Source organism: Phyllostomus discolor, chromosome 4, assembly GCF_004126475.2.
Source record: "Phyllostomus discolor isolate MPI-MPIP mPhyDis1 chromosome 4, mPhyDis1.pri.v3, whole genome shotgun sequence".
NCBI lineage: Eukaryota > Metazoa > Chordata > Mammalia > Chiroptera > Phyllostomidae > Phyllostomus > Phyllostomus discolor.
The window spans coordinates 68,301,737-68,318,936 of record NC_040906.2 but is presented as its reverse complement, the minus strand read 5'-3'; the positions used below and the strand labels follow the sequence as shown (position 1 = coordinate 68,318,936).

The following is a 17,200-nucleotide window of genomic DNA, read 5'->3' as shown; positions in this document are numbered from 1 at the left end:
AGAGGGTCTTTTTTCTCTTTAGATTTTCCAGATCATTTCCTCACTTTACCACCTCAGTTGAGAGTATAGATATTTCCTGAGTATCTTAAATGGAAATCTAAGGTACTGGCAGGTAGAGGGGAGGCAGAAGAGGAGGCAGGAAAGGCAGTCCACTTCCATTATTCACTGAGATGAGAGAAACTGCCCCCTAACCAGAAAACCACACATGACTCAATCCCTTGCATTTCCCTGCCTCGAAGTGCTCCCTACAGCTAATGTGAGGGTTTAAAGGAAGTGTTTAAAGCTTGGAGGCTTGTTTTGTGGTAGACTAATTCATGCAGTAAGCGAGTCTGACTCAGGGTGGGATGTCAGGAGGAAGGCACTCGAACAAGCGCAGCAGCCTGTGGTTACTCCCTGCAACCCTTCATCCGACCCTTCAAGGACTAAGAGCAGATGTGAAACCGGGGCAGCCTGCCTCAGCCTGCTCCTCGGGAGCTTAGAAAAATACTGGACTCAGAGTCACAAATTTCTAGAGGGGGGGAACCCCAGAGTCACCTAACGCAGCCCTCATTTTAATACCCAGAATGGCTAAATTGCTGTATTCAAAGCTGTAATTTTCTAGTGTTGAGAGTTCCTCCCCACTCCCTTCTTGATGGGGTTTTCAAGATGAGGGATGAGGAGCAGTGGACATGTTCCCAGAAGGAATCTGGTAAAACAGAAGGAGGCCTCTTTGGTGGGGGTGGGCGGAGGGGCTATTTTTTATTACCATTACCACTCCTTTCCTTCTAAGAATTGTCGAATCACAAATCATTTGGTCATCCACAAGCTGACAACTAAAAATCAATTCAGTAGATTAGGGAAGCCCCTAGCATTTGGGTCTACACAGAACAAGCACTGCACCTGCAAGTTAGGTAAGGTTTCAATTCCATACTCAGGCTGATCCCGCATTCAGAGGGACCCTAGTGAGAGACTCAGACTGGACTTCCCCAGAGGAACTCTGAGGAGTTTCCAGAAAAATGAACTCAAAGCTCCAGGAGGATCCTGGAACTGACCATCTCTATCCCAAGATGCTCTGAACTAAGAGCTGACTGAAAGCCCGTGAGAGGCCCGGGGAGCAGTCTGGGTCTGTTTCACATTCCACGTCACCAGCTTTTGGTCAAAGGGCCTCAGGATTCCAGCAGGTTTAAGTCCCAAGAGCCCAGTTTCAAGGGTATCACACTGAACTGCAGCAAAAGGTGAAAAGTAACTAAGGGATTGGCAGTCTCTTGGTGTGACTTGAAGAGTTCTCCAGTTAAGTGATTGGTTGAGAGGATGGTCTGCTTCTCCTACCTGAGGTTACAATGAGAACAAGTATGAAGTCCTTGCAGTCACCCTGTGTCGGTGTTTGCCAGTAACCCGCTCCCTCTCAACACTAAGTAGCCCCCAAAGTCACATGCCCAAAATGACTCTTTCCCATTTTGAGATTGCTTGCTGACTATGTTTCTGACCCACTGCCTTTCAAGTCATCTCATAATGATCAACAGTCAAAAAAGACCCTATAACAAGGCATGCTCATGGGATTCTGCTATAAATTCCACATGATTCTTTTTATTTTTATTTTTTTTTTTGCTGTAAGTCAGGACTTTACTTATAGCTTTGTTATTTGTTTAGATTTAAAATAGTAATGGAGAACATCTTTTTTTTAAATTATTTTATTGTTGTTCAAGTGCAGTTGTCTGCACTTACCCCTCACTACTCCCCCCCCCACCCCATAAATTTTACATGATTCTTGGTAGAGAGGTTGTTCTTGCAATTTGACAAATGCCTCAGCTGATCCCTGAGGTTCAGCAGAAGAAATGGTATGGTCCTCAACAAACCAGGAAAGCTCTCTTCTGTATCTCAAGAGAACATTACTTTGAATTAGTTTCTGTTGGCTTCAAATGCAGGGACATGGAGTTCCTTTCCCTTACCTGGGCTGGGCTTCATGGCACAGCCAACAATGGGATTGATGGTGGAATGCAAAGGACAAGCATTTTCCCCTCTTTTCCATGTGTTTGGAAAGAGGGAGAAGAGGGAGAGAAAAACCAAGAGGGAGCTAATCCACTCTGAGTTTTAGACAGGCATGATCAAGACAAGAGGGGTAGATGTGGAAGCTAACAGAAATATTGCTGCCCAATTTCCACCCACGTTTTTCCGGAATGTAACTTTCCTAAGCCGTGTAGTTATGAGTTCTACAGGAGGACTCTGAGAGGTCAGGGAAGAACAAAGGGACTGTGTTTGGACTCTCGTTGGCTCTGTGAATTAGAACACAAGCCCAACGTCCTCAGTTGCCAATTCAGCTATAGGTGTTATTTTGCTTTTTGTTTTCATTTAAATGTTGTGAAGTGACTATAGTGGGCTAGATGGTTCTCTCCCTCCTTGGTTCTGCAAGAGCTAATCCACTCCCTCATTTTCATCTAGAAATCTGTGATACAGCGAGCACATATATTGTAACCCTGTTTCCTCATTGAAACGTGCTTCAGACAGGCGGTGGTGTCTGCACGGCTGACAAAGGAATGAAAACAAAACATAACAAAGCATTACGGACGACTGATTCCCCTCTTACTCATCCCCTGAGTCTGAATTTGAACCTCACTACCTAGGCAGGCATGTTCTTGAGTGTCTCTGGGCCTCATCCGTAACACTGAGATAAAAATATTTCCGGACTTAATGAGTTAATAAATGAGAGGTACATAGGAATTTCCTGGTGCACAGAAGGCAGAGAGAAGAATCGGCTTTTTTTTTAAAGGGAAGTAGTATGGGATCAGGACCGCCTACACAGCCCAGCTCCAAGGAACCCCCCACACTGCAATTCGCGTGCATGGTACTCCTGGGCAATGAAACAGGAATACTATACAGCAGGGGCCCTGGAGCCAGACTGCCCACAAATCCCTGCTGTGCCACTTCCCAGCTAGATAACACTCAGCAAGCTACTCTGCTTTTCTCTGCCTTCATTTCCTTACTTATAAAATGAGGACTATCCCAAGATTATTCTGCAGACGAAAAGCCTTGAGAGAAGAAAGTGCTCAGAATGGTGCCTGGCACAACTCAATGCTATACAAGCATCAGTCGCTTCTTCTTTTGGGTATGGCCTGAGGCCCTGGTACCCTGGGCCCCTGGGCTGGCATTCCTAATACTTGCCCCTGATGTTGGCCTGATCCTCTCATACCCCACCTGGGACCCCGGTCTCCACCAGCAGAGCTGAGACCAGCATCCTGCCTCCTGTTGCCCTACTTAGCTTCATGCCAGCCTCCCCCAGGCTGCCTACCTGTTTCATCTGGCCAGGCTGATTACTCCTTATGCCGAAGCTGGCATGCGAGCCAGGCCACCGTGGCCTGATACCACCCTGACCCTTCAGCCACCCTGCTGAACTCTGCATATTTCCTGTGTGCCCTGGGCACCAGCCATCCCCACACTGGCCTTCCCAATGGTCTGGTCTCTTGCCAAAATAGAGTTCTTAACTCCATCACCCCCACCAACCCCTCCTGAACTGCCCCGACCTGCCGCAAGCCACTGCCAAGAAAACACCCCCATGAAAATCCTGTGACTCATGTGAATACTGGCTCTTACCAAGGAAGCAGGAAGAAGGTGAGAAGGACAGACAGAAACACAGACAGAGAGGGATAAAGTGGCAGACAGAAAACCCTAGACATTCAGAAGAATGACTATATGGACTAGCTTCCCTCCTCTCTGCAATTCTCGGTGGCTCCAGGAAAAAATAATACTTCATAATTCATAAAAGAGTGAGCGTAGGTGAAGTAAAAAATTCCCATGGCCTATTCAACTTGCCATAAAATGACAGATCCCACCCCTTGATTGACGTATTACTCAGTATTCTCTCGCTTTCTGAAATTTCTGTTAAAAAAAATGCCAATCTCTTGGCAAAAACATTCCATATAGCCACAATTTTCATTAATGTTACGCCGCTCTATTTCCCACTCTGCTCCAAAACGAAGTGAGGAGACTGGTCCAGCTGGTCTCCTCCCTGCTGCCTCTACATCGTTCAGCTAATATTGTCAGTGCTAATTTAACAATTACAGCTTTCAATTGCCGGCTGCTCTGCGCTATTTTCCAGGCTGGGAACTTGAAGATCAGCAAGACATGACTGCATCCCCCTGGAAGCCGACAGAGGGATGGTGTGGTAGCAATGCTGGGTATCCTTAGGACAGAAACTGAACCGAGGTGATGGGTACGATCAAAGCTCTCAATTTGAGAACCTCCAGTGAGAGCTGGAGAGTAATTTGATCTCTTTATCTGCACGGCTTCTTCACCAGGGGTGAGAAGCAGGAAAGCCAGAAGGAAGGCATGGGTTTCACTTATGAGCAGGGCAGAAATGAGTCAGCCACCAACTTCCTACCTTGGCCTGGGGCAAACCACTCCCATGATCCCAAATCTGCTGCAGAGAAGAAACAGGTCAGTTCGTTTTTTATGTAAAATTTTCTTTTCTAATTTGCTACTGCTTTCAGGTAGAAATTCATGTTTTTCTTTCCTGGGGGGAGTTTTCCTCTATGATTTGATAACACAGTTTACAGACAGATGCATTCAGTCACCTAATAACATCCCTAAATGCTTGTTGAATACCTGCTATCACCTCCAAACCAAAATCAGATTGTGCTGGCTCCTGTCTCAAGGCTTCCCCATTGCTCTTAAGATAAAGACCCAGATCTTTAACATGGTCTAGCCACAGTCTCAACATTTCTCTTCTCATATCTCTCTTTGTTTTTTTCTTTTAAGTCGTTTTTTATTTTTCAATTACAGTTGACCTACAATATTAGTTTCAGGTGTACAACACTGTGATTAGACATTTGTATAACTCATGAAGGGATCACCCTGACAAGTCTGGTGCCCATCCGACACTGTATACAATTATTACAATATCATTGACTATATTCCCTGTGCTGTATTTGTCATGCTGAGTGAAATAAGTCAGACAGAAAAAGACAAACGCCAGATGATTTCATTTATATGTGAAATCTACAAAATAAACAAACAAGAAGAACAGAAGCAGATGCACAGAGAACATTTTTTAAAGATTTTATTGAATTTATTGGGGTGATATTGGTTAATAAAATTACATAGGTTTCAGGTGCACAATTCTATAATACATCATCTGTACACTGTATTGTGTGTTCACCACCCCAAGTCGAGTCTCGTTCCTTTGCCATCTATCCCCCCTTTGCCCTCTTCTACCCTCAACCCACCCCCAATACAAAGAACATTTTGACGGTTGCCAGACGGAAGAGGGCAGAGGGGATGGCTGAAAAAGGTGAAGGGATTAAGAAGCACAGATTGGTAGTTACAGAACAGTTGCATCTCTCATTTCGCACCTCTGTCCCTTTCACCCTCTCCCCTACAGCCCATCTGGCCTTCTTGGACACATCACACTCCCTTCTATGACCAAACTCTATTCTGAGCCCTTTGCCTAAACCCCACACTTCCCCCAACCCTGTCCGCATGAACATGCATTAGGGAGGTTGATGAATTAATATCCGTGTCCAGAATGTGAGTTCTGTGGAAACGGGAATCACTATTATGTCACCGCACTGCCTACCTCAGTGCCGTGCACATAGATAATTTTCAATAAATATATGAATAACTCACAATGGCCCTGAACTCCATGGCTACTCCTGCACTGTGGCTGCCAAAACTGGGCAGTGACCAGAATAAAATTTTTAAAAATGAAATTTGGGTTTTTTTTGGAGCTAAGAAAACCCAGAACATGGATATCCCTAGAGGGTTCTCACAAATTTGTCCTCATGGCCTGACTGGGAGAGAGGGCCCTGTTCAGAGTCAGATTCTCACATATCAGATAACCCGGGTGCTGTTTTGACAATGCCTCCATTTCAATAAAAACATAATTTATAGTGCATGGATGAGGTTTTTGTTTGTTTGTTTTTTGGTGCTGGAAGAAAGAGCCCATGATCTTCCAGACCTTCAGTACTTTTGAACACAGTGTTTCCCTGTGTGGGAGGCCCGCTCCACTCCACCATGCCCCACCGTCACCTTCTTCTATTTGGTGAGTCCATTCTTTCTTTAAGGTCCCATGCAAATGTCACTAAGACCTTCCCCAACTCCTTCAAACATCAGATGCTCTTTCTTTACTCCCATCACACTCCAGTCTCCTGCACTTCTCTCTACTCACAGGCTGACCACACAATGTCGTAATTCCTCCAGTAGACCTGCTTCCTCCACTACAAGATGAACAACTCAAACTAGAACCATGTCTTACCCAGTTTTGTACCTCAAATGCTCTATTCCACAGAAAATCCTTGATTAACACTGGCTACAGGAACTAAATGACAAACATAAAAGAAAACCCACCCTTTGCGCCCTGATGACATTGCCTCCACCATAATCCATGCAGTCTTTTCCAGCAGATGTTGGAAACCTCACTGTGAGGCAACAGAGAAGGTAATTAGCCAGAAATGCGTGAGGCCATTTAGATTTTGCGTGAGGCTGCTGTAGATTTAGAACACAAACTACAAAATGAAAAGCGCTGTCAGAAACTCAGATGTGGGCTGGACTTCGGTCAGTGTTAGAGACTTTTCTTGGGTGAAATCTACGGGCAGAGGGGATGCTGCTAGATGATGAATGGATAGTAGCATTAGAGTTCTGGCATGTTTCCCAAAATTTTCTTGCCTTAGAGCATGTTTTCAGAGAAATGCCTGTTTCCCTTTGGAAAAGAGTGCCAGACTATGTACCCTTCTAGGCCAGGAACTATCTCTTATCTTGTCAGTACACCGCTTTCTAAGCCAGTGTCTTGCACCACTGCTGGAAAATAGAAGTTCAATAACCACTCTGGGAAAAGCCAAACAAGCTAGCACGATGTAGATGACCCCCACAATACAACATAGCGCTGAGTGCACCATGTGTGTCCAGTTCTAGCGTATCTCAGGCAGCCTCAGGCACCAGACATGCTAGAAACTCGACAGCAGAGTAGGGAAATCTGACTTAGCTCAAAATACTGAGCTTAAAGTAGCAACAATACTCACTCTAGGTCCCACCTACAAGTAGACCTAGAGTTGTTTAAAGTACCATTGGACTTGAGTAGGATTATCTAGGGCAATGGATAGTTCTCAGTTTCTGCAACTCAGAGAACAGTAGTGAGAGAACGGCGGTTTTGGTGCACCCTGCTGAGCTTTGACTTCTCTCTTATTCTATGTGGCTGAAACAACTAAAAGCCCTCACATCCATTCTTCACTCCCTCATTGTAGCAATAAACCCCATTCCACACCCAGTTTTAACAAGGAATACGCATCTCCAACTAGGAACTACATTTTTACAGTCTCCTTTGCAGCTAGATGTGATCCTGTTCTTGCCAACAGAATGAGTGAAAGTAATGTGACCAACTTACATATTTTATTCTTGAAAGAACAGTGGTTGCCCAGCACACACTCTCTTACCCATTTCTTTGCATGTGGTGCTAATGAACTAATTTCCACCATATATATGAATGATGCAGAGAAATTAGGCTAAAGAAACTTGGGTCAGTAAATAACATGTAGAGAGAGCTACTCTGCTGTTCTAGAATGCTCTCCTATAAATGAAAGAGAAAGGCACTTCTATCTTATTTAGGCATCTTTACTTGGGAATGTCTTTGTTGAAGCAGCTTACACTAACTGATACCAGCTGCAAAAGTAACTGAAACATACAGTTCATTAGAGCAGGAACAAGGCAACCAGAAAATTATGTCCAGAAGGAAGGTATTGAATGCAGAAAAGTACACCTCACTGGTTTGTCACTTCTTTTCACTCTTTTACAAAATGCTCACAAAAGCAAGGTGGTGGTCAGTTCTAGCAAACCCCCACCCCACCTGCTCCATCCCCAGTAAAATCAGAACATTGCTATGTAATTGTTAATCCTCAATAAGCATGTTTATTTTCCGAAATCAAAGATTTGGAACAAAACCAAAATGTTCGTAAGCCAAACACAACATAAACTGCCAATTTTTATACCATTTTTTCAAAGCCCAAGTGAATTTAAAGAAAATCTTTAACCCTATTCAGTTTTAGAATTAAACTAGACCACTACAAAAAGGAAAGTATTCACCACCTTTTAGTAAAGTCCACAAGGATTTGCTCATGAAGATTTGTATTTTCAATATCATTTCTCTTAGTTCCCAATCTGTCTGGTCCTTTCCCTTGCAGCACTGGATGGAAAACTGGTTGGAGCCCTAAGTCCAGAGCCTTTCCCCATGAGGCACAGTCAGAAACAGGCTGAGTTACTTGATCTAAATTCTAATTCTCAGAAGTGATCCTTGCATCAAGTATTCAAAAAAACCAGCAATTATCTCCATAAAAAATAGTAAACATTTAGGGATGAATAATAAAAATACTGTACATTAGTGCTGATAGAAAACAGAGGAGAATGTAAAATGTTACTAATAATCTCTTACATCTGTCGGTGTGCCTCATAAACCCAAAAGCATAAACACAGCATGGAGATTTCAGCAACACACACATGGCTTTGCAAAGGTGTTTGGCAATGCCTTTTCTTCACAACAAAAAGTCCTCCTCAAATACTTAAGAAAGATTGAAAATTAAAGTACCAACATTCAAATAAATATTTAGGTGCCCTCTCATGTCCCTTACAGCACCCCAAACTCACTGCACTTCTGAGCCTCGTGTACGAGGGAAGGGTATAAATACTACTTGATCCTCTATCCTGTGTACATTAAAAATCTATTTTCTGGCCCTGGCTGGCGTAGCTCAGTGGATGGAGCGCGGGCTGGGAACCAAAGTGTCCCAGGTTCGATTCCCAGCCAGGGTACATTCCTGGGTTGCAGGCCATGACCCCCAGCAACCGCACATTGATGTTTCTCTCTATCTCTATCTCCCTCCCTTCCCTCCCTAAAAATAATAAATAAATAAAATCTTTAAAAAAAATCTATTTTCTTTTCAAATGGGAATGGCAATAGTATCATAATTTTCAAAAACAGTAGTTTAAAACAAATTATTTCTAGCAGTCCTTCTAAGTTACTCTTTCAACATCAAATTAGCTCTAAATACGTATAAAACACTACAAGACAGCAAACTAGTAACTTGTCAGTCTGGAAGTAAAGTCAAATCCTGATGTTGCCTAGGCTTCTTGGGCTCCTCTACCTCTGCACGTAAACGTGTGGATCCTATGAATATGAAGCAACTGTCTTAACATAATTTGGGTATGTGTACACACAATGAAGGAGAGAGAACACACCAATACTCCATCACAGAAAAACAGGGTAAATCCATAAACATATTGCTGTCAGAGTACAATGGAGAAGGCATTAGGAGAAGGAACGTTATTAGTAAATGTTCAGATTTACCTAACTTAATGAGAAATTATGCACTTTCCCTACGAAGTACCTTGAAAGCTTTCCATCAAAGCCTTGAACTAAAAGACTATGTCAGGCAGATGGTTTGTGGGCCTCAACTAATAAAGGCTTACCTGTTTAAAAGACTATCTACCAGAACAGTAAGACATTAACCAGCACAGCCACACTGGGAATCATTGTCCTGCCTTCGATCAAGCAATTCACTACCAAAAGTCTTGGAAGAAGAAGAAAAGGGCCAGGAGGAGAAGGGCTGACCGAGGCAATTTTATAGTCAGTGGAGTCACTGATTTCCTTTCACACTCAGCTCTTGTTGGTTGCATTGGCCTCATTTAAACCATATACTTGAGGAACAGAAAAAAAAAAAAAAAAAAAAACAGAAAAATCTGAAGGGTTAGAAATGATGGGAAAGTTTCCTAACATTGTTTTATTGTTTTATTCTGAAACAATAAAAGAAGAGAATAAAATATAGTTTTCATTATATTCATCCTCGATCTACTTGACTACTGCCATCTCTACTTTACACCTTTCTCACTTCATTCCCATTTCATCCACTCATTACACTTTCCCCCAAACGTGTGCATTTATAATCCAGCTTCCTGCTGCTTCTCATGCTTCAGGAAGCATTTTTCTAATCGCCTGAAATTTTCCTTGACTCTTCCCTTCACAGATCAGCTCTCTGTAATGAGATCTTCCACTGCCAATTCTACAAATTTGTCAAAGCATTTCCAGTGAGTATATTTATTTTTCTAATTATAAAAATAATTTTTTAAGAAAGTACTATTGTAGAAAACTTGACAAATTAAGAAAAGTATAAAAATGAGAATAAAAAGCTACTGAAATACATAGTGGGGCAAAAGTAGGTTTACAGTTATGAGTATGCAAAGTGGAGTTTATTCTTGTATTATTATTTAATAATTATTGTATTATTTTCCACATGAACAACTGTAAACCTACTTTTAAATGGTATGATTACTGTCCATACTTTGGTGCCTTTCTCTGTAGCATTTTGTATTCTCTTAACAATAACACAAGCCTTTCCTCACATTACTAAAAATTCCTCATAAAAATAATTTACTACAATTACATATTTCATCATATAAATATAACATGCAGTTCCCATTGTTTTGCTCTTATAAATAATGCTGGAGTTATATTAGTCAGCAATTCAGATTACTTTTGGGGGCTAGATGCCCAGATATTTTGGGGTCATGTGTGTGAACATTTTAAGCCTCTTGATTGCATTGCCAAATGCAGTACAGAATGATTCTACCAATTTATATTCCTATTAGTTCGATGTAAAGTTCTAATTCTTAGTCCTATCACCAGTAATAGGGCAAGAGGGGACCTAAAGGCCTAATTTTTTCATTTGTTAATTTGATATGCAAAAAGTGGCATCTCACTGATGCTTTATTTTGCTTTTTTTTGCTAGTGAACATATATATGTGAAAAGAAATGTATACATATGAAACACTGCCTCCTTCACAAGCATAGCAAATCTAATGGCTCTGCATGAGGAATTTTCACACCTAAGTAACAGAGACTGCAAAGTTCTTATTTCCTCTTTTTGGGGAAAGTCTCATGAAGATGACATTTGAGGTTGTAGCTGTCAACAGTGGCAGAAGATCGGCATCACCTGCTTTGTTTACAACCTATTTACCCTCTGAAAAGTCAAGCTCAGTAGAGGTTCTACCATCTTTATTTTCTAAAAATTCCATTGCCATTTCAGTAGGCAACTGAATGAGAAAATTACTGGGCTAAGACTGCGACAGTTACATATCACACCTGTTAGGCAAATAGGCTACTGCATGCAATTCCTTAGGCATACAATGAAGGGCATTATGCCCTAACCTTTCACATTGTTCTATGGTGCTGACCTTATATACATAAAGCAACCTATTCACCCTGTGAAATCTACTTTTACCAGGTGACATGACATTGCCCATACCTCTTAGTCTCATTTCTAAGAATGATCTTGTTTCACATGAAAAGAAAGTAATCTAAATACTGATGTACCTTTTGTTTATATACTCAGCATTTGGCTTAAGTATTTACACAGGAGAAAAAGTATCTGGTGTGAATTTTCAAAATGGCACCTCTTCCAACTCAAAGACAGCTTCTGCCTGTACTCTTGGGCCAGGGATAAATATTCATATTATTTACTGATTTAGGATGATGTTTACCAAAATATGAAATCCCAGCTAACCCTTGGGCCCATCCCCAATCCCTCTCCCATCTCTAAGCCACCAATTGCTGCCCTCGCACCCTACTAAACACCAAACTGGAAGTTAACAGCTATTGATACGGCTGTCACATGGCTTAGCACACTTGTCAACCTGACGTAATGTGGGCTTATGAGGTGCCCTCATTTCTCAGTCAGAGCTAACACCATAATGGGAAAAGATGTGAAGGGAAACAAAAGAAGATCCTGCCACATCAAATCACTTGGCTGGAATACACCAGCATAGGAACAGCCTGGGTACAACCAGACCCCTCGACACTGCCTGGCTCCAAGAGCCTCCTTTGGCCTACTCCCTATGGTGAGCACAGTTGGGACAGTTACACATCATCAGCAGCACAAGGAGGTCTGCCACAGTTGCTTTAGAGATCGCTTCTTTCCTAGCTGCTAAACGTGGTCATCCCCTACCACTGCAGAGAAAGGGGAATGGAAGGAAGGCCCCAGCTTAAGTGCTAAGAGCCAACACCTACAATGTCAGGTCATGATGGAATGAGTAAATTCATGTCCTTGACAAATCCATAAGTGGAAAACTCACTCCAATTTTCCAACAAGAAAAGGAAGGGACAGATTTTCAAAATTAGGATGAACATGAGTCCAAACAAATTACTTTATCTGGTCTGTAGATCAATTCCCCGAAGTATCAGCATTACCAACTGTTATCTCAGGCTCTTGGTACAAATTAATTAACAATGATGGAAAGGCTGTTTGAACTTCAAAATTTAATCTTTATATGGCAATGAATATTCGTTATGGTTTACTGCTGCAGCTCAGGGTGGGTGCTTCATTCTCTGGGCTTGGTTGAGTTTGGGGCAGCAGAGTGAACACTGTGTTTCACTCTGTTCATCTGTTTCCAGAGGCCACTCTGCTGCCCTTGGATTGTTTCCATCACAGAGCCATCCTCAAAAAAGTCTCGGGACAGAGAAGTTGGGACCCACTAAGCATAATAAATTATAATGATACATTAAAAAGGGGGGGGGCAGAACTATTGATGTTTTGAACCAAGAGAGAGAAAAAAACATTAATAAGTACAGCAAATTTGGTGACTGGAATTAGCAAACCAGGACACACATACGAAAGTGTAATCACAAGGTCACATATTCACAGCTAGCCATTTAGCTGTGTGTCACTGTAAATCACCACACCAGCACTTTCTCTCATCTTCATATTTTTTTATTTTTCTAAATTTAGTGCCATTATAAATGCTGTTAACTCAGACAACTTAGTACCTATGCACAGAGAGTCCATCAGTTTCGATAAGGTCTGCCAATCTAAATGTCTTTCCTTTGGTATATTTCCATTTCCAATGATAATATTTCAGTCATATGTATCATTTTCTGGTGTCCATTCTTGAGCATTCATATATTTGCATAAATTTGCCCAGAGAATGTCTTCATATATATTCACTAGAGATTGTATGAAGGGAAGCACTGAGGATGCTTCCCTTCCCTCTCTCTACAGAACCCCACATTCTGCTACTACTGCCCCTGACACCTTTTAAATGCCTCCTCTTTCCTCAGTCCCTAGGAGTGCCGGCTCTCCCAGTTTTCTCCCTGCATTGCCGTGATAGCCTCCTAACTGATCCTCCTGCTTCCACCTGTGCCCTCCTCTCAGGTTCCACATTCCTTTCCATTTTAATACCAAAATATTCTGCATATCTTATCTTTGGACTCTGTTTAAACCACAGCAAGAGCACCCCCCTTTCTCTCTGATAAAATTCAAATTCTTTCATGGATTAAGTACAATACAAACCACTTCCTGATGTGACTAGCCTCATCTTTTGCATGACTTCCTCACACCATACACTCCAGCCATACAATACTGTAGTCTCTGAAGTACTTGCTCTTGCTACTTGTATTTTTTGAACCCTCTCCCTCAAAAAAATTGCTTCACTACCACAGTCCTCATTTACTTTACTTTCTCATTCAAAAGTCAGCCTAGGCACTCCCCTCTCCCATCAGAGATTACACGCCGCTGCCAGGTCTCCCAGGTCTCCCAGGTCTCCCAGGTCTCCCAGGTCTGGGCGCCGCAGCATCACAGACCTCGCCGCGCTGCACCCTCCACACTCAGGTGAGAACAGGGCATCTGGGAGGCAGAGGGACTGCCCCTTGCTGATTCCTCAACAGCCACTGCAGTGCCTGTGACACGAACATGCTCTCCCACTTGTTTAATACTTGAAAAAGTTCCAAGGATTCTGGGATTAACCTTGTCCTCGGGAGAGCAGTTTCCACGAAGCACCTTCTGATCCCTTTTGCTCTCTGACTCTGTCTAACACGCCAATGTCACCATGCCGATCCTGATGACGCCACAGTTTCAACGGAGTGAGCGAGGAGAACAAGGAAGTAGTTAGTCAACCACATCAGGAAGAGGTTACCAAGTGCAGAGACACAAAAGAGATGTGAGAAGTTTCAAAAATTCATTTAATAAAATGACAAATAAGCCCATTTACAATCTTGCTAATAATTTGTTTAAAATGTCACTTTACACTGTTGTTTCCCAAGTGGGAGTTGGTGAATTGTATAGCTATAGAAAATGACATTATCTAGTGGGAATAAATTTGCAATGAGTTCCATGTGGAATACAAATTACCCTAAAGTTCTTTCAAACACTGCATGTCAAAATCCTATTTATCTTCAGACCCTTGGTTACATCAGAAAATATCTGACTCATGATGAAACTCAGATTACCTCTAACATGCTCCTGTCAAAGTAGCATTCAGTGAACCTCTTTAGAAAGAGGGCTTTGGTACTGCTCTGAACAGTGGAATCAAGCAGCCATCACCTTCTAACTCAGAGTTCAGCTCAGATTGGCTTTAGGACTTTGAGCACAGGAGTTCCATTATGGAGACTTAAGTTAGCTCTTATTAATCAACCACACTTAACACCAAAATTTCAGAGTTAATGGACCCCAGGCTGGGGAACCATCTTCCCAGACTTGGTCTTAATAGTTGTTAAGCTCAGCGTGGAATATTTTTCCATGTTCTTCCCTAACAAGACACTGAGTGTAAGTCCTGCTCTGTCAGAAGCGAGAGGGGTCAACCATATGACTTTTCCTTGTCTCATTTTACAGTTCAACATATCTGGTTCTGAACTGGGAGCAGCCATTCGGTGCCAAACTCTGCACATGTGTCAAATAACACGCCTATAATTAAAAATGGGGTGTGAAGACTGTGCTTCTAACTGTCTAAAGCCATAACTATATCAATGCAGGGCTTCTGAAAGTCTCTTTTACTTATTTACTTTTTTTTGAAATGACCATAAGAAACAAATAATCCTTTTCTTCAGCTTTCCATTTTTCTGGCTTCCCATTGTTTTTTTAAAAAATCTGGAACTCAGTTCATGGACCGGGCGGCCGTGGCGTGGGTGGGCGCCGTAGCGAGCGCCAGCGTGTGCGCCCTGGTGGCGGGGGTGGTGCTGGCCCAGTACCTATTCACCATGAAGAGGAGGACGGGGAGGAAGACCAAGATCATCGAGATGAAGACTAGATAACCGAGATATGACTAATCAAGATTCTGCTGTACATGTGAAAATGATGCCAGAATTTCAGAAAACTTCAGTTTGCATCAAGAACCCTGCAAGAGTAGAAGAAATTATCTGTGGTCTCATCAAAGGAGGAGCTAATAAACTTCAGATAATTACAGACTTTGACATGACACTGAGTAGGTTTTCCTACAAAGGGAAAAGATGTCCAACATGTCATAATGTCATTGACAACTGTAAGCTGGTGTCAGATGAATGTCAGAAAAAGTTACTGCAGCTAAAGGAAAAATACTATGCTATTGAAGTTGACCCTGTTCTCACTGTAGAACAGAAGTACCCTTATATGGTAGAATGTTACACTATATCACATGGTTTGCTTGTTGAACAGGCTTTACCGAAAGCCAAACTTCAAGAAGTCGTAGCGGAATCTAACGTTATGCTCAAGGAAGGATATGAGAACTTTTTCAGTAAGCTCCAACAACACAATATCCTTGTGTTCATATTTTCGGCTGGTATCGGAGATGTACTGGAGGAGATTATGCGTCAAGCTGGGGTTTATTATTCAAATGTCAAAGTAGTGTCCAACTTCATGGATTTTGATGACAATGGCGTGCTCAAAGGATTCAAAGGAGATCTAATTCACGTGTTTAACAAACATGACGGTGCCTTGAAAAACTCAAAATACTTCAGCCAACTGAAAGACAACAGCAACATAATTCTGCTGGGGGACTCCCAGGGCGACTTGCGAATGGCGGACGGAGTAGCCAATGTTGAACACATCCTGAAAATTGGGTATCTAAATGATAGAGTGGATGAGCTTCTAGACAACTACATGGATTCGTACGACATTGTTCTAGTAAAAGAGGAGTCCCTGGAGCTAGCCAACTCCATCCTACAGAAGATTCTGTATAAATAACAGCCTCCGAGAGGGCGTCTCTCACGCGGGCGCAGCCGGCGCAAGGACTGCTCGTGTGTTCGTCTCGCGGAAAGACTTTTATTTATGACACATCCTTGCTCTTGAAGTATTTTCAGACATGTTGAATCCGTCAACCAGCAGTTCCTTTTCCTCCACGTCTCCCAAAACACTCCTCACCATGTTTTTAACATTAAAATACCTCTACGTCAAAATTTGAAAAGTAACTCCCTGCATTTCCAGAGTGACTTTTGTAGTTTAACGTTATCATTGAAGTTTTGGAGTTTTTTACATGTGTGGTTTTAAGTACTGCCATTTTTGTATTTTGAGTGAATTATGCTGATCACCATCTCCTGAAATTGTGTTTTGTTATTTTGTTCTGGGAAAATTGAAATTTACCCAAACATACTAGCACTTGGTGTTTGAAAAAAACTTGAAATCCACATACCACTAATTATAATAAGATGTTGTATATTGATGCACTGAAAATAAACATGAAAAGCCTTCTAAATTCTACAGCAAAAAAAAAATCTGGAACTGTTAACTTTATCTACAGGGAATTGAAAGGAGATGCCGACAGCGATGTCCTAATGGTCTCTTCATTCTATCATGGCAGTTTTCTTAATTAGGCTTCCCCTAAAGCAGAAGCTAAGACAATGGACTTCAGAAGGGGACCTCAGGGAGACAAACAACTGAAATAGGGAAGAAGAAAAAGCCCATGAAAATGTTTTTCTGATGTGCCATTTCAGGGCTCAATCCCCCTGAGGACTTCTGAGCATCAGAGTGTGATGCTCTTTGAATTGCCCCTCTGAGGGATGACAGGTGAGGGCACTTATCCTGGGTGCTCCTGACCCATTGGCTGACAGGATGTTAACTCCCTGGCATTTGGAACTGGCTTCAGCCAGGTCTGAGTAAACTCCAGAAGCTTCAGGGCAAAACCCTCAGACAAAAAAAGAGACAAGGTAAGCAGGTTCCAGCATGAGAACTGTCCACCACAGCTGCACCTGAAATCCGAGGTGCTCCCAGGAGATGTTGGGTGGGGCCCAAGAAGTGGCAGCTATGTCTACATGTGGGTACAAGATTCTCTATGCAGCACAGCAAGGTACACTTACTATTTTTAAAAAACACTTTTCTCTTCAGTTTGTCCCATTTCCTGGGGATTTTAATTAATAACGGTGCACATTCACTCCCTGCATTATTAGTTTATCTTTCAAGTAATTAAGAATGAAATGTAAAGGCAACTATGGCTTGGGGAGGTTGTTAAG

At 42.2% G+C, this 17,200-nt stretch overlaps 2 protein-coding genes across 3 annotated transcripts in view; one reads left to right on the top strand and one right to left on the bottom strand.

Annotated features, from left to right (window-relative positions):
• Window positions 1–17,200, bottom strand: part of CACNB4 (calcium voltage-gated channel auxiliary subunit beta 4) — a 244,066-nt gene that overhangs the window by 137,496 nt on the left and 89,370 nt on the right. The gene's annotated exons all lie outside the window — the stretch shown is intronic.
• On the top strand, window positions 14,882–16,449 carry LOC114494366 (cytosolic 5'-nucleotidase 3A-like). Its single transcript, XM_036023480.1, has 2 exons — window positions 14,882–15,016; window positions 15,072–16,449. Exons 1-2 carry the CDS (start codon window positions 14,882–14,884, stop codon window positions 15,936–15,938), a joined length of 1,002 nt encoding a protein of 333 aa, XP_035879373.1. The 3' UTR covers window positions 15,939–16,449.

Excerpts from the sequence above, each read along its gene's own strand:
- LOC114494366 (XM_036023480.1), top strand. The coding sequence starts at position 14,882 with ATGGACCGGGCGGCCGTGGCGTGGGTGGGCGCCGTAGCGAGCGCCAGC. Across the intron at positions 15,017-15,071 it reads GGAAGACCAAGATCATCGAG|ATGATGCCAGAATTTCAGAA; the intron begins ATGAAGACTAGA and ends GTACATGTGAAA.